Source organism: Calidris pugnax, unplaced genomic scaffold (genome assembly GCF_001431845.1).
Source record: "Calidris pugnax isolate Ruff unplaced genomic scaffold, ASM143184v1 scaffold20, whole genome shotgun sequence".
NCBI classification, from domain to species: domain Eukaryota; kingdom Metazoa; phylum Chordata; class Aves; order Charadriiformes; family Scolopacidae; genus Calidris; species Calidris pugnax.
The window spans coordinates 31,684,303-31,707,164 of record NW_015094510.1 but is presented as its reverse complement, the minus strand read 5'-3'; the positions used below and the strand labels follow the sequence as shown (position 1 = coordinate 31,707,164).

At 37.7% G+C, this 22,862-nt stretch overlaps 1 protein-coding gene across 3 annotated transcripts in view; it reads left to right on the top strand.

Annotated features, from left to right (window-relative positions):
* Window positions 1-21,803, top strand: part of ARHGAP42 (Rho GTPase activating protein 42) — a 132,435-nt gene extending 110,632 nt beyond the window's left edge. The window contains exons 17-24 of one of the 3 annotated variants that reach the window (XM_014966129.1): window positions 4,059-4,218; window positions 7,066-7,210; window positions 9,824-10,204; window positions 11,096-11,252; window positions 12,490-12,552; window positions 16,192-16,271; window positions 16,513-16,631; window positions 18,662-21,803. In XM_014966129.1, coding sequence (XP_014821615.1) covers window positions 4,059-4,218; window positions 7,066-7,210; window positions 9,824-10,204; window positions 11,096-11,252; window positions 12,490-12,552; window positions 16,192-16,271; window positions 16,513-16,601 — 1,075 coding nt within the window. In that variant the 3' untranslated portion in view covers window positions 16,602-16,631; window positions 18,662-21,803. Of the gene's footprint in view, window positions 1-4,058; window positions 4,219-7,065; window positions 7,211-9,823; window positions 10,205-11,095; window positions 11,253-12,489; window positions 12,553-16,191; window positions 16,272-16,512 lie in introns of all 3 variants that reach the window. The other 2 variants (XM_014966128.1, XM_014966127.1) reach the window with 2 other exon arrangements.
* Window positions 21,804-22,862: the final 1,059 nt, after the last annotated feature.

Below are 22,862 nucleotides of genomic sequence, written 5' to 3'. Positions count from 1 at the left end.
AGATTTTATCTGTCTATCACTAGCTATGATTACATACCATTGTTACATTATAATTTATCCTGTTTTTCCATCAAACATTATTCATCTAAGTTTTACTAAATCTTTAGTGGGTTTTCACTGGTATTTGCTGAACACTTTTAAATATGTATTATTCTTTCTGATTTAGGATGCTGTATGCTTTTTAGTATATTTATCAATGATCTAGGAATGTAAATATGAAACAACAGTTTTTCAGATAAGGCCCACATGACTGAGATATTTAGAAGACATGAGAGAGGAGTCCATATTGTTTTCATTTCATTCATTATGTCCCAGCTATTTTGCTTTTTTGATCACAGCTCGAGCCACTGCCTGCAGTAAGCTGGTGTACACTGGGGCCTAATAGAGTTTTACTTCCTCTTATAGACACGAGAAATTTGAAAATTTCTTTTATAGGAAATTATTTAGCCATACTAAATTATTTTTAGGCCTTTGTGTCATTAGCTCGCTAATGTGATTGGGAGCTGCTGCTAATGCTTCCATTGCAAAAACTGATTAAGCAGACCTTGCATCACCTTTGACATGGGGTAAACCAGAGAACCAGCTGAAAGCAAGTTTCATGTTTCCTTACTCGGAGAGTTGTTTTATTAGCTAAAAATTATATTATCTACTGCTTTCTAAACATCTAGAAAGTTAAAATATTTTGTACAAGATTAATGATTTTGTAAAAGTTACTTGTCTGGAAGCCTCAGAATTAGAAATATGTATACATAGGAACTGACTTATTTCTAGGCAGAATTAGTTATTGGCAAACATTTATTTCTTGACCTCTTTTTCTGGCCCTTTTATTCTCAATATGACCTCAGGTGCATTTCCAAAGAAAAGCATGCCTGCAGTATTCCCTTCTTTAATTGTTCTCTTTAACTCTTGCCTATCACATCTTTGATGCAATTCTCATTTCTGATAAATTTGACCTTTATGGGTTTACGCTGAAAACTTTCAGTTCTTTTCTTTCCAACATTCAGTTCACCCCTTCTAATTTCTCATATGATTTGCCAGCTGTTGTTTGTTCTAGCAATTCTAGTGAGACTGAATTCAAAATTAGTCTCTTGAGTGTATTGGTTATTTTCCTTCCTCATCTTTTCCTCACCACTGTGTGGAGGTTTTTCAAGTAACAAATGGCAAATTAAGTGCCTAATTTTATGTAAATGGGAAAATATGAAAAAAATTCACCCTCCTGTTTCTTCATTCTTTTGTTTAAAATCCAATTTCAAAATAAGCATCGTTCCCTATATTTCTTTTAGCTGTTTAGTTCCTTTATGTATGCTTTTGTGTCTAGGTGAAAATACCATCTATACCTTTAACTATGGGTTATAAAATAAGGATAATTTTTGTTTGTTTGCTTTGGTCTTAAGGTCTTTATGTCTCTGCCTACCTTGACTTTTTTGTTACTATGCAAAATTAAATGTGATGCAGATGTTGTGGAATGTAGATCACACTAAAAATAAAAAAATCAAAACCAGCAAATCCTGAAAAGCACCATGCAGAGAGGTGGTACTGTATAAGTATATACTCAGTCAACAGCTAGGCAAACACGGGAAGTTCGGTGGGTTTTTTTGATAGGTAACTAGATTTTTTTGTTGTTTTTAAACCTTCCTAGTCAAATTACCTGTCTACTTTACAGAATAAATCATTCTTTGGTATGATTTAATAACAGCATGCTTTTCTAAGGTAGATAGCCAGGAGTCTGCAGTCTGGCAGCATCAAAAAATTACTGGTGTTATATCAAAGAAAGAGATTTTGAGGAGAAAGCAACTGCACCTTAATGAATGTCTTACAGTACCTGAAATGCATGATTACCTCGGCCTGTATTCAGTAGCCCAGCAACAGTAGGACTAGTTCCAGGGAAATTGGTTATCAAAATGATCCATTTACAGGCCTGGTTTTTTTCTCTTTTGCAAGAAATTGAGCCTTTGAAACGCTTTCTAGAAAGTCCTTTCTGATTACAATGCTATTAAATTCACCATTCCTTTTATTAAGCAAGGTACCAAATTTGTAACCAAGGAAACCCAAACACAGGGCAAACACTACTTTCTGTCTTATGCTATAAGATTATAAAGTTTGTATAAAAGACCTTAACAGTTACTGTGCAGCACAAAGCAGAGTATTGTTGCAAAGGGTTGGTTTTTTTAAGATTTTTCTAACAAACCTAGAGCTGAGAAATTAAAAATTACATTTTCATTAAAGTGCTACTGGACTTCCCAAACACCCCGTAGTCACCTAAACCAAACGTAAGATCTGTTACAGAGAAAATTAGATTAAGATAATTGGCTAGAAACATGCTTTAACACAGAAGTCATTTTCATGGTATAGCTTCCAAATAGTGATCTCTGCCATTGTGTCTGTCTAAAGTAAAATTTTGAAAAAGATTTTTGGCATAAAATTATGAAGCAACATAGGAAACATGTAAGAAGGCATCTATTTTCCTGCAGTTTATAATCATTTCTCTCATATAAACCCCTTTCCAGTATTTCTCCTGCTTCTTGATGAAAATGGGGTACTGAAACACTCCTTTTCCAAATATGAGGGGAGTATTTGTTATAGAAGTAATTGTACAGTCTACCTCACCTCTAGACCAAAATAACCCTGTTATTCTGTGTGTCATTAGTGCCTGCTCAGCAGTGAGACTGAGAGAAAGGGTAATGTGTGACTCCAGGCACAGGTTTGATCCTGATCCTAACCAAATCCCCCAGTAGCCTTGGGGAATATCTCACGGTTTGTGGCTGCCTTTTTTAATCTTTGTAAGGGGTCAGCATTTGTGTTATTTGCTACCGAACTGGCAGCAGATAGATTTGGCTAATCTATGTATAACATTTTAAGAATAAATTGAGCTATCTGAGAGTATTATTGGAAGGAAAATGTAGCAGATGTCTCCATAAACTTGATGAATGAAGGCTGTCAGAGAAAACAAGAAAGTTTGCTCCTACCTGCTAGTCTTCTAGTATTTTACAGTTGTTACTGTTTCTTAATTTTAAAAGTTACAAGCGTTATTTTTATTATTTAGAAAACGGCTAAAAGTGCTCAGCTTGACAATGGTAGCAGATAGCAGTAAGAAGGAAGAGGAAACTGAACAAGTGCCTTAATAACTGATTCTGTTTGGTAGCAGATTTGGTGAAATTAAGCATCAAGGCAATTATCAGATCTTTACTTGGCGTGATATTTCTTAGACATGAGGCAATAGGGCAGCTGTGACAGGGGAATCACTGGCAGTTATTGAATTTATGAGGATATGGTTTTTATTTGGCAAATCTTATTTGTAAGGAGCCAGAAGGGGCATTGAGGATTACTGGCTGATGGTTTTCATTTTACTTTCTGATAAATTATTGGAAAAACTAAGTTTCTAAATTCTACATCAAGAAGAAAAATTACAGAAAAGGTACAGTAACAGAATATACAGAAGTAAAAGGTTAATATATTTTAAAGCTAGAAGATGTCATTATGTTCATCTAGTGCTACCTATACCACAGAAAAAATTATTTCACTGAACCCATTGATCCCATGTTTTCATGCATTAATAAGGACATCCTATTGCAGTGTAAGTGTTTTCAATAACTAAATTTATTTCCTTTACATGAAAGCTGAGATATATGGCTGACCTCTGTTATAGCACAGAATTTTCAGTCAATCCAATATCAAATATTTAAGGTCCTGTATAATCACTGGAGAGAGATGGTTACCTGCCCTTGGACTCTTAAACTTTGGATGGTCTATATCTCTCTGTGGAGACCTTCAAAGGTAGCTGCTTCTCCCTGTCAATTATGTCAGGAACTTAAATACTTACTCTAGGAAGACATGCTCGTTATCCATTAAGTTATTGCAGGATGGGAGCCTTAATGGAAATACAGTAGTTGTACTACACTGCATTTCAATTTAGTAAAAATGAAAGGTTAAAAAATGTTTTTAAAGGGGAGGCATGGACTTGGGATCTTGTTAAAGAGGTAGTCTTAACAGGTTTTTGCCTGTTGCAATTGTAGTTCAGCACAACTATTTAATTGCATATTGTTTGTGTTCATTTAAAGGGTATCATTACACAGTCAGCAAAATCTAATGACTGTATCCAACCTTGGTGTTATCTTTGGACCAACTCTGATGAGAGCCCAAGAAGAAACCGTGGCTGCTATGATGAACATTAAGTTTCAGAATATCGTCGTTGAAATTCTGATAGAGCATTATGAAAAGGTAGAAAGACATTATCTGACTGTTTCTCTCATTTTCATTACCACCCTTAAGTTCTGAAGAATAAGAAAACGAGCATTTGTAGATGGTCATTGATAGAAAGAATGCCTTCTTCACATCCCATGCTATGGATCTGTATTTCTAGCAAGTCTTTTGTGACTGCGCAAGGTACAGATTCAAGCCAGAATCTCATATGCTTTGAAAGAGTTGCTCTGAATCTGGGGTTGTTTTCTGAAGATTGCTGTGTCATAACTTTACTCCCAGCTCCTCCATCACTCTCATGCAGTGTATGAAAGTTTGCTCTGGGTGAATGCCTGGATTCTCCTAAGTGCCTCAGGTCAGAGTCTTTCTGACCATGGCTGTCCTTTGTGTAAATGTCAGCTGCACAGATCTAGTCCCACCTGATGTCACAAAACCCCAACCATCCCTCAGTTCCTCTTTTCATGAGCAGCTTCAGTGTGGATCCCCAGCACAATCCCCCATTTCCGTGCACTGTGTCATTTTTCATGTGTGTAGGTACTACATCAAAAGTAAAAAAAGCAGAAAGATAAAATAATGTATCTTAGTTGAGGTTTTATTCCTTGTTACAGGTTTTCAGCCCATCATGTCTTTGTGGTTTAAAAGTTCTTGAGTATTCTGGAACATACAAACTTCTGTAGGTATTTATTTTGCTTTGAAGAAGGGCGTTTCTGTGACTGCCTGGTTTTCCCCAAAGAGAGCAGTGATAGCAAAGGTCCATCTTAACCTGTAACATTGAGTAAGACCTGTTTCAGGTCTTAAGAAGGAAAATACATGAAACCTTAAACACTTCCTCTCAGTCACTACCATTGCAGGTATCAGCTTCACTGAAAAGCTTCCTCACAGAATCATGGAATTGTCGGAGTTGGAAGGGACCTCTAGAGATCATCTAGTCCAACTCCCCTGCTAAAGCAGGATTGCCCAGAGCACATTACTCAGGACTGCATCCAGGCGGGTCTTGAAAATCTCCAGAGAAGGGGACTCCACGACCTCCCTGGGCAGCCTGTTCCAGGGCTCTGTCACCCTCACCATAAAGAAATTTTTCCTCGTATTTGAATGGAACTTCCTGTGTTCCAGCTTGTGCCTGTTGCCCCTCATCCTGTCACTGGAAACCACTGAAAAGAGTCCACAAATTTCAGGGTTTTTTAAACTATTTGATTTCAGAACTCAGCAGAACAGTCAAGACCTCCTTTACTTGGTCATCGAAAGAAGTTTTATTTTTGACATTTATTGTTGATAGGTATGACTTCCTGTGATGAATAGGAAAACAGAGTGAAAAACCTTTGGTTTTATTCCCTTCCACATTACTAAGCTAAGGGGCAGTTCCCAGACAACAACAGGTTCCCCTGCACTTGTTGGTCAGTAAGTACTGACGGTACTGCTTGGTATCATCAGCTATATTTCATAGGGACTTCTCAAACTTGATATGATACTGATAACATCCTTGCCTTTAACTTCAAAACATAAGTATTGCATGTGTCCAACACTGAATTTCCCCTCCAGAAAATTACAAGGTCATTCAATACAAAGACCATGGCTGCACAACCAAAATCACCCTTGTTCTATTTCTCTGTCTACAGAAATAATTTTATATCAATGTGCTTACTCACTAATGCCTAAGACAGTATTAATGTACTTCAGGACTGTCTCAAGATGTCCATTACAGTATTTTCTTCCTTAGAAGTACATTTGCTTTCTTCCACTTCTGTGAGTGGCATGGAGGTATCTTTGCATTGTTCGTACTCTCCTGGGAGTGCCCTATTGATAGGGTGTTCAGAAATCCTTGCAGAGATGTATTTTGGCGTTGCATGGTACTTTAACATACAACACTTGGCCCTCTCTGCACTATCGAGATTAGACACTTCTGATTCCTTCAGTAGCTTAACTGAAAAGAACTGATTCCACTTTCACAGAATGCCATAAGAAATATTAGGAGGAACAGGGAAGAAAGGACTTCTGAAAGAAACACACACAAATATTTTGGTTATATTTTTTGCATCGCTCATCCTCCAAGGCAGTTATCATTTTTATTAGAAGTATCCAAGAGGGTATTTAGCGTCTTCCAAGATCTCTACTCTTTGTGTCTTGGATATTGCAGAACAGGTGATAGAGGTGGAAGTCACACAAATTACTGGGCTTTTTGTCTTGTCCTTGCTGGCAAGCTTGCTGTGCTTATCAGCAAAACCTCATGTGTACCTGTGTCAGATCACATTAGTCAGATACCCCCAAAATTTGGGGGTTTTCTGCAGTAATGAAGTGCAAAAATGATCAGTGGTAGCAGTGGTATGTAAAAGATAAAAATCAGGAGATGCTCTGAACATAATGATGTTCCTTATCAAACTTGACATATTTGGCAAAATAAATTGTTTTTCTGAAATACTGGAATTGTAATAGGTTACAACTATAACAAATTTCTGTGACATACAAAATCTGCCACAGGAACACAGAGAAAAAAAAAATCTTTTTATAATATTTTTATAATATTACTTGGGCAGGAGTTAGTTGTAAGCATGTATTGTATGTTTCACAATTTAAACTATTAAGCACTTCTTGACAAGTGCTTAGAAAATAAAACTATTTTTGTAGAAAAAATATTTACTATATTTAGTATAAATTCTCAGTACAGCTCAGTATTGTGGTTCTTGGACTGTAAAATGAGATCAGAGCAAAGCTTATATTCTGTGAACTTGCTCTTTTGTAATGTGTGAGACTTTCAGCATTGATTTCAGGTGCAGCGGTAAGGAAAACAAATGGATTAATAATGGAAGTGTTAAGAGAACATCTGCTGTTTGTCATTTATTTTCCCTTCTCTTTTTTTTTTTAATCATGCAGATATTTCACACTGCACCAGACCCCAATATTCCTCTTCCCCAACCTCAGTCCCGATCAGGTTCAAGAAGAACAAGAGCAATTTGTCTCTCCACAGGTTCACGTAAACCCAAAGGAAGATACACACCATGTCTAGCAGATCCTGACAGTAAGTTTGTCCTTGTTGACTCATTATCTTCCTTCTATGTCTTGTCTTTTAACTTTCCTGAATAATATCCATTAAGTTTTGTATTCCAATAATTGCAAGCATAACAGTTGGGGTTTGGTCAGATTTTTAACCTCTGTGAGTCAGAGCCACACTACTGAACGACATCATTTCTTGCTTCTCTCAGATGAGGAAAGATGTTTGATTTTAGGCAAGTCTTGCATTGCATATAGCGTTCAAAAATCATTTAGAGTAGACTTTATATTCTAATCTAAATGCAGTCTGCTTTGAAACTCACGGGTTCATTATATGAAGATCATCTCACTTGCTTTTAGCATGATTGTTAAGGTTGGGAAACTGTAAATGGAATCTTTCCTCCTGTAATAAATGTAACTCAGTCAAGGTCAGGAGATCAAAACTATTACTTGGCTTTTTTCACATGCATGAAACTGTGGTCATTGGTTTAAAGTCAGCCACCGCCTAGGTTCCCAAAACCACTGAAACTTTGTCAGTTTTTCTGGAGTAGAAACAAACTCTAATGTTTTGGGCAGAAAAAGGTATTTATCATATGGCTTACTGTTTAACAGCAGGGAGTTATGTTTATAATTAATTGCTGCTTAGAATGCTTATTCATTTTCATGGAGATGTGACTATTATAAAGTTTCATTTCATTCATTTTCATCTCGTGGGCTGTCACTTTTTTAATTACTGGCTGTACTAGTAAGAAGTATTGGAACTTTAGCAAAGATTAAGTTGTTGACAGTTCCACTGCTGTAACAGACTTCCAAAAGAACTTCTGTGTCCCTTGCTTCCCCAAGGAGATTTACAAGAAACTGGTACAGTAAATTAATCCACAGTTAAAGTACCTCTGTTCTTAAGGATCTGTAATAATACTGAAGTCTGTAGTGTTAGGGAGTGTATCCTCAATATACTCTTGCATAGGTGCTGCATTTTCCATATGTTTATGTTATACAATTCCAGTCAATGAGAGTTTAAATACTAAATGAGAGCAATAGCTGTCTACACATTGATTGTCAGTGTGAATGGCATGGGAGCCCAAATAAGAAGTTACAGAGGAACCAGCAGTTACACTCACCAGAGGACAAACTGGGCAAGTTTCAGCTATTTTTCACTGTGTAGCTGCAATGAATAAAAGCCAGCATATAAAAGGGGCAATTCTGTGTATTTTGAAGAACATACACAAGCTCAGCCTTCTTCATTCAGACACGTCTTGTGCCAGCAGCTTGATTGGAACTAGGTGTGACCCAAGAGCTCTCCACTTGTGCTTTGCTTGTTACCTCAAGCTCAGCACTTGCTTATACGAGTTCCAGTTAAGAAACTGGAAAGCAGAGGCAGAATCAGAGTTATTCTCCTTGCCAAATATCTCCAGATGTGGCTGGAGACAAGAGAGAGCCTTGGCTTCTGGCAGTAGCAATTTCTGAAGTACCAGATGGCTTTAAGTCATCGTTTAAATGAAGCGTGGGCACTTAACTATATTGCAAGAAATGAAGGAATTCTGTGAGAGAATTTCATGAGAAAATGAGATCTAGGTTTCAAATGATAGGCAAGGATAGAAAATTATAGAAAATGCATCTGACAAATTTAGGCTTGTCTTGCAATTTTCAAGGGACTAATGGTCTGTCAAGGGGCAAGATGGGGGACAATCTAATCTGGAATACCAGAATTTTGGCAAGAAGTTGACAGAATATTTCACATTACTGTAGCAGTAGCACTACTGTTTTTGGGGAAAAAATCCTACTAGAAACCAAGGTATGAGTCACTAGACTGAACCCAGTCTTCAAAATAATTCAGTCCTCACTGTATTATAGGCCAGTCCTTCCTCAGTTCTGGTGAGTGTTCCTACCTTTATATCATCACCAAATTTCTTTAGGATATTCCTGCTTTTTGTTGAAAAAGATTATTGGAAACAGAATCCAAAGATTTTTGTATAGGTAGGTAAATTTCTTTAATATCAATCTAATTCAAGAAATTTGTCAAATGTTCAACATTCAGGTTGTGCATAAAGGAAAGAGTTTTCCTTCTGCAGGATAGGTATTCCATGAAAGGTATGATGACTCAGAAAGTAGAGTATCTATAGATAGACTTATGGACTAGTGCTACAGAGACTGCAGATACCCTCAGCACCTTGGTAACCAAAGCAAAAATCAAATCTAATGCCTGTTGGCAATAAAGTCATGCATTTAAGAACATAAGTGTGACAAGCACCACAACATTTGCCTTATCATGGAAATCCAGCAAGATACTCACCACAAAGATATTGCAACATCGTAACTGCTGAATTTTCTAAGGATTATTTGTACTGCAGGCAGCTCTTTTAAAATGCAGACTTCTGTGTGAAATAGTTTAGCCTGTAGCCTGTTACATTAATCAGCTCTAAAGAAATAGCCACAAAAGGCAGCTGCTCCCGGTTAAAGATAGCAATATGTGTGAAACTTAGAATAACTAAATAGATATTTTATCTTAAGGCTCATTGCCTCTGAAACCACATATTAATGAATTTGATGATAAGTAAGGTACAGGGGGCTACAGGTAGCATGAGAGAAAGGCACATGATTAGGAAATGTAATTTTTTTTCTCTCTCTCCCTCCTCCCTAGGTGACTCGTACAGCAGTAGCCCAGACAGCACTCCCATGGGCAGCATCGAGTCTCTCTCTTCTCACTCCTCTGAGCAGAACAGCACCTCCAAATGCACACCCTCACAGCCCAGGGAGAAATCAGGAGGGATTCCATGGATTGCCTCTCCCCCTTCTTCCAATGGCCAGAAGAGTTCAGGTCTCTGGACTACAAGTCCAGAGTCCTCATCAAAGGAGGATGCAACCAAAACAGATGTTGAGTCAGACTGCCAAAGTGTAGCTTCTGTTACGGGACCAGAGAATGCCTCTCCACCAACAGACCTGACCAAAAAGAGTTCTTACAGTCTGTCTGGGCTGAAAAGGTCTTCAGCATCTTCCCTTAGATCAATTCCATCAGCTGAAGGTAATTTCCAAGGGGTGTTTAAGGACATCAGTGTTTCCTGTGACACATAGAAAACAAGAGCTGCGTCTGATATTAATGCTTTATTTATTTATTTTTGTAGTATATTCTTTCAGTTTTCAAACTGCTTCTGACATAATCTCATTGTTTTTTACTTGTACAGTTCAATTATTAGTAATAAAGTAACACAGAAGTAGATGAAGTTACTGTCTTGCAGAATATATATGCAAACAAGGCAGCAGTCCACAGACAGATCAGCTTAAAGGACACATGTGGCCATGCCTTGTATTCATTAAAAGGACTCTTTTTGTGGGCAATACAGTCTGTACAGCTATAGTTTTGTTTTATCAAGTTACTGTAGCAATTGTTTTAGTCAACTCATAACCATTAATTCCTAAGTATTTTTCTAAACTATTTTTCTAAGCTTCTGTGGATACTGAAATATTAATTCTTACAAATTAACTTGGTCTGATTTCATAGTGGATGCTGCTTTGAGCAGGAATTTGGACTAGCTGACTTCCTGAGATCCCTTCCAACATGAATTTTTTTATACAATTCTGTGCAGTGTGCTACTTTATAAAAGTTGGTTTTGTTGTCACTTTTTATTGAATGTACTGTCTAGCTATTTAAGTGCAATTATTTTTTTAGCCTTCAAAATTTTAATGTCATTTTTTCATTCTTGCTGTTGGTCCTTTTCTCCTGGCTTTCTGCCTGAAAGGCTGTTTCTTCTCTGTCTTAGTAAGTACTTTCTCTACCTATTTTTCCTCTTTAAAAAAACAAAAACAGAACTGACCAAAACCACACAACAACAACAACAACTTTACATGTTACACATGTTGTGAAACAACTTGAAATCAGCTTTAATATTCCCTATAATTTGGTTGTTTTCTTTAGGTAACAAAAGCTGCAGTGGATCTATACAGAGCTTATCTTCAACAGATACCAAAGATACACCAAAGGCTCCCCCAAACCCTGATTTGCCTCCCAAAATGTGCAGGAGACTAAGATTAGATACTGCATCAAGTAATGGCTATCAAAGACCGGGATCTGTGTAAGTCATCAAAGCCTTTTGGAGATTCATGTTGTTACAGTATTGTCTACTATAAGGTGACCACAGAGAGCTACATAAGTAGTTGAAAAAGCATCCATGAATACTTGATTTGAAAATTTCTGTATTTGTGAATTATTTATCTGGCTTCATTAAAATTGTAAACAAAGGAGACATGGCACAAAGTCTGGTAAGTCAGTTGAAAGACTCCCGTTGACTTCATTAGACTACAGATAAGGTCTATAATGAGGAAATGTATCTTTGGAAAGTCATTAGTATTATTATCTCTGGCTCTTCTGGAATATAATGTTTCAATGTGCATAAATGCTACTTACTGTCCATGCTGTTATGTCAAGAATATCAATAGATCTTACTTGTGTAAGTCTAGAATTGGAGTAAGGAGAAAAAAAACCCAAACCCAAACTTCTGTTCTGAAATTTCTTTGACTGCTGCCTGTTAAACAGTTGATATCTTCATTTTTATTAACAGTTGGTTATGTGGGGGTACTCTGGAGGGCATGGGTACTTCGGAAAGAGGATAATTCTAAGCAATAGAGGTTAATTTAGCTCGTTGAGATTTGGGTTAGCAATGTTTCTCAGTGCTTTTTGCACAAACTTAAGAGTCAGAAGATCTAGATCTAGATGATCTTAAAGGTCCTTTCCAACCTAGACAATTCTATGATTCTATGATTCTATGGTCTTTGCTGTAATCCTGACTATGACTCAGAATTTCTCTGTCCCCATGAACAAGAGATTTCCAGATCTGCAGAGCACCAAGAAGTTCTCCAAATACTGCAGGACTCCATCCACCCTGTCCACTTCTAAAACTGGAAGGGATCACTGTAGTCATTGCAGATTTTTGCATCTTACACAGAGAATCCCACACAGCTCAAAGTTCCAGCATGATGGTGACAGGCTGGCAGTGAAAGCATTTCCAGTATATCTATTGGCCATCCACAGAGAAAATTTTAAGTATAGAGTGTTAGAGATTTCCCTTGATGACTCAGCAAGGCACTGGAGCATCTGGAAGTGAGGCCCCAGTTAGATTGTGCCCTTAAGAACTCTGCTGAATTAAATTCTAGAACTTAAATTCAGCTTTTGAATTTCCTCTCTTTCTCTAAGTAAATAATTAAAACAACTTCTGAAAATGTGTCCACATCTTTAGATGATTAAAAGTGAAGTTTATTAATGTGTGTTTATTAATGGGCCTTTTATAAAGCAAGGTGGTGCTTTTTTTTCAGAGTGGCTGCAAGAGCCCAGTTGTTTGAAAGTGCTGGTTCACTTAAACAAGTTTCTTCAGGACGGTAAGTGCTTCATAGTATTTAACAATTTCTAAAATCCTTTCTGTTTTGCTGCCTTCAAAGATTGAAATGAAATTTTGGAGCTTTGTTCTGTGTCTTTTGGACAGCAAAAATTCAAAAATTTTGTATAGTTTATTAAACTCATCCTTGCTCCAGGAGAAAACTAAACGTAACAGAGAATACCAGCCTATGTGGCTATTCTGTCACCTCAGGGAATTGCAGTGAGAGATGCTCAGCTTGCTTAGTCATCTGCTTAAGGACACAGCTATAAGAGTAAATTAACAGGATTTTAATTAGGATGAGGGTGCTGTACTTATTCCATACAGCTGTTTGTGTATACATGCTTTCAGCAGAGTAGCAAACTTGCTAGTTTATGGTAATTTGCTTATGCAGGCAAGTCCTGGATAATAGCTGCTTTAGAATGTGCAGGATTAACGTGATCAGGATTCCTGTCTTTTCCATCACACCTTCCATGCCTCAATATCTGTCTGGAGAAACTGTTCCCCTTTCTTCATGCATTTATTTAGTGGATTTAATTCATTCTTATATTAAATTAGAACGTTCTGATAAGTGTTCGTCTAGGAAGCAGTATCTTCCATACATTACTAACCAGTCTACATGTAATAGGCTAGGGCATATAGTCAAATAAATGGATGCTGGGAAAAGTCTGCCTTTTCACTGTCCCTGCATTTCAAGTTCTCTGAGACAGAACGTATCTTTTTGTCCATCACTTTACTCACTGATACCAAGAACTGTCAAGCTTCCAAGAATTGTCAAGCTTACTGGAACTGTCAAGCAATAGGCAAAAAAACCCTTAACCCATGAATCCAAAAATAGTAATCTAAAGTAGCACAGCTGCCAAAGAAGATGCCAGCATGTGCTGAGATATGCAGCAGTGGAATATGGTTGTCCTCTCTGGCAGATCCAGCAGGGACGAGAAGGAGAAAGCTGACCTGCAAAAGGCCCACTGATTTTGTTTGAGAAGCAACTTAAATTAATCAAGGCTGTTCTTGTTTTGTGTAGTACATGAACTGTAAGGTGACCCAAAAAGAGGGTGGCAGGGGGGCAAAGGAGATGAAAACAGCAGGGTATTAATTTAAAGAAGACAAGTATAAATGAAGAGACTGGAATGTTCTTAAGCCAGTGCCCTAAGCTGAGAGTGATGACTGCTTCACCAGTCCTGCATCATTTCACCTCCACCAACTGTTCCTTCTCTTACTGTGTATTGCTCCCTTCTTCTAAACTCTCCCATTGTTCCCTCGGAGCCTGTGCCACATGTATCTGTATATAAAAAGCATGTAAGAAGCAAAAATCTGACAAAGGAAAAAATGTAGCAGTTTGATAATGGATATAGAGAGCAGATAACAAAGCCGAAAACACTGAAAGGTTTAATAGCTACTCTACTTCAGCCTTCCTAAGAAAGCAGAAGAGCAACAGTAACAAGGAGAGTGGAAAACGAGAAGAGAGCAGGCAAAATGAGGAAGAAAGAAGAAGTAGCTCAGCTGTTCTTATAGTGCTGCTCAAGTCCAAGTAAGATTTTGCAATTTAGAGCCAGCTTTTATTTACCTCTCATCCATGTTATGAACATGAAGGCTGATTTGAAACTTTGAGATAGTCTTTTTTTTTTTTCTCTGAAGCATCTGCAAATAATGGTAATTACATCTTGATCCACCCAGCAGAAAAGCCACCTGAGTTCATAACTCCACTATCTTATGAATATATGCAGGACAGAGTGTAAGACAGATAAACTGTTTTAAAGCTGTTTGGTTTGATACCAGAAATACTCAAGTCAAGATAGCGTTGAACTTTTTTGTGCAGGGGTAATTTACCCTGCTAAAAATAACTAGTTTTGAAATTTTAAGCTGCTGCTTACCTATGTAGTGTAGTATCTAAGTAGCTTCATTCCTCCTTGAAGCTTGTTGTCTGTTATGGTCATTTGTACAGCAGATGGATCAAAAGTACTGATACGGTTTGCAGTGTCACATTGTCATCTGTATTTCAGCAGATAATTTGTACTCAATGCTTTGCCACCACAGTGGCCCAGTCTTACTTAATTCTTTCTTCCAAGTAATCTTTGCAACCCTGCTTTCTGACCTTATATAATGCAATATCTCTATTACAAGTGTGCGTCCGTCCCTTTTTTTTTTAACGCTGGGACACTACTTGACCTGGCTGTTTTCTCTCCTTGTATACATGAGTTCATAACACCATAGCACTGCCAGTTTGGACAGATTTCTTTTAGTCAGAAAGAGAATGAGAGGCCACAGTACATGCTCTAGGATTCTACAGGGAAGACCAAAATGTTGTGCCCTGTGCAACCTGTGCTCTCTTTTTCCAATTCCAGAATTACTTTGACTTCTTGGTCTTCCCATTCCTTTGTCTCTCAACTTCAAGTTTATTAATCATCCATCTCCCAGACTGTGGTATTAAACTGATGTCTACACTGAGACCAATTCCCGTTGCTAATCTAGTATGCACTTGAAAGAAGCGAAGGAGTTTTCTTACCGCTTTCACTAAATTTGCAGTTATCCAACAGTTTTAATAAGGCCTGTGTTGTCTTGACTGCAGCTTCTGTACAAAAATATACCAAGTCCATAATCCCTTTGATTTAGAGGTACACAGAAAGTCAGTAAGTTTCTCACATAAAGTGAAAACTGCATTATAAGAAGAAGGCTTTTCATTAGAAAAGAATGCTTAGAAAAATGGGAAGGAGTTTGGTGACATCAGGCAGCTTTGGCTTGGCAGCAGGATCTCTAGGTGCTGGGCTGGGACTTTAATAGGAGTAGCCTGATGGTGTGAAGCCCTGTAGACCCGTGCTCCCCTCCCTACCATACTCCTATTAAAGTCTTATGTATATGTATCCTTCCCCAGTCATTCTTATGTTTTTATTTTCATGCTATATTTTGCGTTTCTTTAAACACCTGGAATGCCTTGCCCAGACCATATGAGTGTTTTCTACTCAGTCAAGCTTGGCTGTGAGTCTGCCATCTCCAGGAGTCTATAAACCTTTCTTCTTCCTGTAGGATAATACCAACTGATGAGTCATCTGAAAACACAGATTCCTGTGTTTTCCCTCATTCATTCCTCTTCTGGCTTCTGTCTTTGTCTTGCTAGACCGAAAAGTCATTAGGGCAGGAGCATAGTTTTAAAGCTTATTTATAACTTTAATAATAATAATAAGTAATAATAATAGTTGTTATTGTTGTTGTTATTATTGTCATTATTAAAAAGGCCTCATTAAAAATGTTATGATCTGATGGGTACTGACCCTTTGACTGCTAGCATAAGTTTACTGTTATGGGCTCAAAACAAATTTAATAAAAAGTAGTGAAAGGGAAAATACATTTTTTTCTCATCTGGATTCTATCCAGTAAAGTCATGGAAAGAAGGAACTTCTATGAAATGTGGGTACCATTTTCTGAAGTTATTTTTTTTGCACTAAACAACATGAATCACACTCTTCTCAGATTATTAGCATCATCATAAGAGAGAACCATAATAGATGATGGTGATGTTATCCCATTCTTTTTAACAAACAGCCTTGTTTGGGGGGGGGAGGGGAACTGTAAGTAAGAATGTCCATTTTCATAATTGCACACAAAAAAATTGCCCAGGAGCCTGAAAGCCTTTCTTTCCTTCCAGACAAGCAAAAGCCATGTATTCCTGTAAGGCTGAGCATAGTCATGAGCTGTCTTTCCCACAAGGGGCAATATTTTCCAATGGTAAGATATGTTTTACATTCTCTTTTTACATAAAAAAAAATAAAAACTGAATTATATCCACAAGATAATAGAGTATAATTCCACTTTAAGGTCTCATCTTTCGCCCTGACTTTTCAATTGCTCTTGAATAAATACTGTCTAAATAAATATATGAGCCATATATAAGATCTTTTAACAGTGTTAATTTATTGTAAATATGTTTTATTTATATGTTTATTTTGTTTGTTGGTTTTTTTTGCAGTGTATCCATCAGTGGAACCAGGCTGGTTAAAAGCAACTTATGAAGGCAAAACAGGACTCGTTCCTGAGAATTATGTTGTCTTCCTCTAGTAATCTTTAGTGGACAGCTATATCTTCATGGTATCCATGGTAACAAATAATAAGCACTATGATTTTTATCTGACACAGATATGGGATCAGCCCGTTAGCTGAGTGGTAGGTTTCCTTCAGATACTGCAGCTGCAGGTTACACAGCTCCCTATCAACGGAACAGAATGTGATGAAACAGTTAACAGTTTTTGTACTGAAGATGGTACTCTGTTTAAATAACTTCCATTGTTTGCAAAAGGTTGTTCTGTTCTTCTTTTATGGGTAAGGAACACTAGAGCAATAAAATAAAAAAAAGTTGCCATTTAGCTGCAGACCTTCAGGTCCTAGGAAGTGTAAAATTTAGAGGCAATGCACTTTATGACATTGCTTGCAATCTATAGTTTTTAATATGAAAAATTGTATTTTTTTTCGTAATGTAAGTAATGCTTCTATTGTGATCTGAATTCTCCCTTAGAAAACTTGATTCTAAAATTAGTCCTAATCATTTCAAATAAGAAATGAGTTTTCCATAAATCAGAAGTTTTGACTTCTGTTAGTCATTGAGATTACAATATGTTATAGAATTTATGCAACTGATGATGAAATCAGTTTCTACACTGCCTGAGCATTAAGTGTTCGTTCAAAATGTGATATGTTTAATGAATGTTTCATTCAAATACTTCTTAGATTTATTTCCTCCTTTCTATATCATTATAGATATTATTAACAACTTTTGTTTTTATGATATCTGTCATTGGGACAATATTCTAAGTGTATCTCAGAACAGCATCTGTAGAAAACAGGGAGATGCTGAATCTGGAATGATTAGTAGTAATGTGAAGTGAACAGTGAAAAACAGCAGTATGTTTTGAAACCTGAGATAAATTGTAACCAAGTCCTTTTCCAGCTTTTTCTGTTGCAAATAAGACAAATGGCCTGTGAAGTAGCTAATTTTATAAGCTATGAATGCTGAAAGCTCCATGTAGCAATAAAAGTATTTAGTATTATTTCTCCTGACTTCTGCTAAACTATTTCATAAAGATTTCTCCCCTTCCACAGAATAAAAAAGCCTTACTTTTCAAAAGTTTTATAAAGGCCCATCGATTGCTCCTGGTGGGACTTAAAAAAAAAACCCAAACTCAAAAAACCTCCAAAACCATAAGCAGCTTTCTAAATCTGAGCATCTTTCTTGCACACCTTGAGGGAAGACTTGCCCTGCTTCCTTAGCTATTACCATGCTCGGTTGAAAACCAAGATACTTAAGCTCCATATTAGAAATTCACCAGCATTAGTGCTACAGAAGGAATTCATCATTTCGTAGACCTGTCAAGGATAAGTTCTTTCTTCAGAAACATAAATCAATGTATGTGTCTTCTGATTTCTAAGTTGTACACTATTTCTAGAAAGTTTAAGAAAGAACTTCTGTTAGGACTAAAAAATCAGTAGTCTTTTAGTTGCTTCTTTTTTATCTTTCCATAGCCTTTTTCTTTTTTAAATTAGAAAATAAGATTTATTGCCAACTTAAAGAAGCACGTCAGAACCTTCTTTACTTGTATGTAGTGCATGCTTTCTGCAGAGCAATTCTGTGTTCAGATTCAGGCTTGTGGCAAAAACCTTCAGGATCCTTCTTGCTAATTGAAGTGTCAAGTGATCAGGGAAGCAGAAAGGGAAGGGGGAGTCTGGGCAAGACTGACTGCAGGCAGTTGAGGGCAGATCCCTTGAATTAGCGACTGAGTTATCTGGGTTCTTCCTTCACTCTAAACAGTTTCATTGAAGTCCCAAAGCATGTTTCACTTCACCTTGAGACCAGACTGTGTTCAGCGTGTTGTGGTGAAGAGTTGTCCCAGACATTGTCACAGGCAGACATCTAATCTACCCAGAGCAGATGGGAAAGGAAGCAAAGGGCTTTTCTCATCAGATTGAGCCTTTTCTATTTTTAAGGCAAGCCAAGATTTCTTATGTAAGCTATGCCTGAAACTGCCATTGCCCTGAGATAACATGTTTTTGGTTGTGGTTTTGTTGTATTTCACAATCCAAAAATTGCAGAATGTCAAAAATCTTACCTCTGGTGACTTTCCCAGGAGTGCTGCTGGAGGCAGAAAGGAGCAGGGAGGCAGAGCTTTGAGCAGAGGCTGGAAGCCCAGCACGTCTCACCCAGGCAGAGAAGAGAAATACAGTGATTTGGGGAAGAAGACACTTCTATCTATTGCACTGGGGTCAGTGGCAAACAGACCTTTGCTGAACATCCTTTTATGACCTCTTATACCTCTTGGGAGGAATGTAATTGTCATGTAATTCTTGAGAAACAATGAAATAGAAAATGCTTGCTCTTAGTTGCTTTGCTTTAGCCTCATTTAAAAAGAAGGGGGAAATAAACTAGTCTTAGGTAATACTACAGCCTGTATATATGTCTTGGTATTCTCCAATATTATGTTTTGAAACCAGCTGATCTTAGTGCAAGCTAGAAGACTCAAAGATGCCACGTTCATTTAAAAATTTGTACAAATGCAAAGTTCAGTTGCAGATTAAGTAAGTGGAGTCTGTAAGTGCTGAGGGAAAGGCTGGAGAAAGACCCCGAGTAATCCCTGTGGTGGAGAGGTGTTCTGTCTGTTCCCAGGCATTCATCTCACCTTAGACACACAATTGAATTGCAAAAGACAACTTAATAAGAAACTGGATCCCATTCATTCTGCTGCTCACAGAACAAATCAGTGTTTTCCTCGGCAGGACTCTGCCCTTTTTCAGGCCCTTCTTCTGAACCAGCCATGATGGTCACAGCAAATATTTTTAAGTAGCTTAGCTTTAAAATGGCATTTCTGTCTGCAAAAGGTTGCGCCCATTCTTAATTCCAGTGAACCACTCACTCTCAGTGAGCTGAGTAAGGTTTTTCACTTTTTCAAGCATTTTATGTTTTTTCTGTTCTTCTCCTCTGCGGTACGTAACAAGCACTTTGTGTGTAATCTCACTGCTGGGTTGTGGATGCCCCAGCTCTTCCCTGGCTGTGCAGGAGGGAGTTTATCTCTACCACAAGCTGCACAATGGACTGGAAAGTTAAGTAAGTAGGTGTTCAAAGACTGACATGGGGAAGAGGACAGCACCAAAGCTTGTCTAATGATGATACTCTCAGGCTTGACCAAGAATTCCTTCTGATAATTGGAAAGGATCAGAAATTCATGCAGCATTTAAATGAAGATAGAATATCTTGATAGTGCCTTACCAGAAAATCAGGCAAGCTGAACTAAATTAGTTCATAGTATTGATTTACTGTTTTTTATGAAAGTCAGATTCACTCTATAAGCAAAGGTTGCGCAATTTTTTATTATTATTATTATTATCCTTCCTAAAAGGATGCAGCAGTTTTTTTCCAAATATCACTGTAGAACTCTAAGTAGATGACACATTGTGATTGCTGTTTGTCTTGTGGAAATCATGTCTGTACTCACAACCTATGTAATTAGCCACCTTTTTTCTTTGTTAAAGCCTTTGATACATGTTGCAGCACAACATGAATCAAATTAATAGTGTGAAGGACTGATATATTGTATGATAAATATGTAAAGTATATTAATATTTTATATTCACACTTTTTATTAATGATGCTAAAGATGAAAAAATATTTTTGATGTAATTCCTATGAGTTCAGTGTTAAAATGTCCTTGCCATATGTTGGCATTTAGAGTTCTATGTAAAAAAACTCTTAAATTAAACCATAGCTATCACTTATGTCCCTAACTAATCTATAAAGTTCACTGCTCAATTTTTTTCTGGAAAAAAATGATGCACAGTTTTGCTGACCAGCGCTATTCTATGATAGTAATAGTAAGTTATTTTCCTTTTATATGTTTTCTAGTGCTAATCTCTATTCTCTGCCTGTAATTGGATTGAATTGTAATGTGCCTTTAGGAAAGACATGTTAGGAGAGGAAAAGTTGCAAAATTCAGCAGTTCAGAACAATAATTACAACAACAAAAAAAAGCACTGTATGGCAGTAATTGGATTTTTTTGTTACATTTCTTCACTGATCTGTTTTCTACTTAATAAGATTGCATCAGAATAAATAATTAAACTAAAAAGCATATTGTTCTTCATACTTCTTTTCCTAAGGCAGCAGTTTATGCAATTTTGGGTTGAGCAGCAGGAAGAGAAATCCCAGTAGGGGAGCACATCCTCCGGACTGGGGTAGATCTTCTCCTCTGATGGAAACTCACAAAGCTCTAGCGAAGTCAAAGACAGACCTTTGGCAATTTACAGTGAGGGTTTGCTGGCCAGAAACCCCCAGAAAGTAAAAGGAATATTCTGTTGATGGGTTAACATATGATACAGCTTGGCCTTACCCATTCTTTCTGCAGAGTGCCCTGTATGAATCATTCAATTACCAGAGATCAAGCTGTTGGCAAAGTTCAGTCTTGTTGCTTGTGGTCACAGAGCCCCGACTGCCGCTGCCGCCGTGGTCCTTCCAGGTCCTGCTCATGCCAAAGTCAGGCTGTTGATCAGGCTGTTTCAGCACAGGTTGGGAGGTCTTTTATTTTGGATAAGATTTTGCATGGGCTTTGGGAGTTTGCTTTCTTTTGTTTTAATAAGGTGCTTGGTATCCAAACAGCTACTAATTCAATGTTGTAATTCGGTCACTGATGATCATAGCATTGTTTTTCTTGTCCTGTATGTGGCAGCATTTAATAAGGCATTGGACTGTCCTTGTTATTTTAAGTATAGGGAATGGTGCTTCAACCCTTGGATGTCTCGGCTAAAAGCTATTCTGCATCTGAGCTTTTTGCAAATTGTTTTATTGGGAATTATCATTAAAGTTCTGACACTAAAGACAGCACCGTGATTTCAGCACTACAAGAGTTTCTGTTGCAGCAAAGGGCAAAGCAGCTGAACAGGGCACATGGGTAGTCTCAATTTTCAATCATATTTATGACAATTTTGGAGGTATTAGAGTTTATAGGGGTTACTTTAGATACTATATGGTATTTTAATAGGAAAGTATATACAATCAATAACTATATATATTTAATAAAGTTCTACTAAATTATCTTACTGAACTCTCTGTTTATTTTGTAGTGTGGTTTCAATAATTATCTGCACTCTGTATATACCTACATGTAAATAACTGGCATGACATGCATAAGCTGACTTGCAGACATAATTCTATGTTGTACTTTACACTGTATTTCGAAAATTTGGAAAAAATTTTCAAAATAAAAAGCCTTTCTACACAAACTCATTTCTTTATTTTTTTTTAAATTTCTGCTTCGGTTCTGCCTTTTCTTTTTTCCAAGTAATAACACTTCTGTGCTACTTCCATCCATACCTGCATTTTTCAGTGAAGTTTCACCTGTGAGGATGCTTTGCGGAGAGGACGTTGCTCCTTATGTTGAGCAATGGGCACGTGTAGGAATACTAGACAATAGTTTGTCACCTACTGTCCTGGTCATGTGGAAGTCTCCAAAGATGTGGCTTTTGAGGAAAAAGAAATGACAGTTTTGCATGTTAGGTAATAAGAAGCACAACCTGGTATATCAAAACATGGTTGGTGAGGTCTTTGACTCTGAAATAAGGAGGTCAGCAGCTCGCAGGAGTGGGAGGTGGTGACCCGATTCCACAACGCTGCCTGTGAGGGAAGTAGCATGACCGGGGGCGGTTTCTGAAAGTTTCCTTGTGTCCCTTTCCTGGCGTTTCTCCAGGGCTTTTCACCTCAGGGACCTGCAGCTTTTCTAGCCCTCAGGAGGGAGTTATTTCCATTGCCAGCTGTGCCCGAGGCAAGGGGAGCTGAGGCGGCCTGCCCCACCTTTCTCCTGAAGGGACTCCAGAAACCCAGGAGGCTTTTATAGCCCTGAAACAATCAGGCTTTATTACAATATTAACTAAAAATAACTACTTTTTTTTTTAAGCAAGGCAGATCAAACCAGCTAGCTAATAAACTCTTTCCCTGCTTGGTTGTGGTGAGGCTTGGATAGTGCAGAAAACCTGCATCGGACACATAGGTGCCGTGGCCAGAAGCAAAAAAGGAGTTAGGTGGAGACACGAAACAGCACGGACCAGGCAGAGAAAATAGTCCTTCCCTTGCGTTGCTTCTCAACAGCTATTCCTCAGTGAAACCTTCACTTCACAGCTCTCCCCGCTTGAAGATTTGAGAGAGATGGAGTCAGCTCTGCTGGAAAAGCCTGAGGGGCTGCAACCAAGGTGTTCAGAGCTGAGCTGTAACTGTCTGCTCTTTATTAAAGCTTACGGAACTACACCTAAGATGGGGTGTAACAATTATGAACAATTATGATCAGG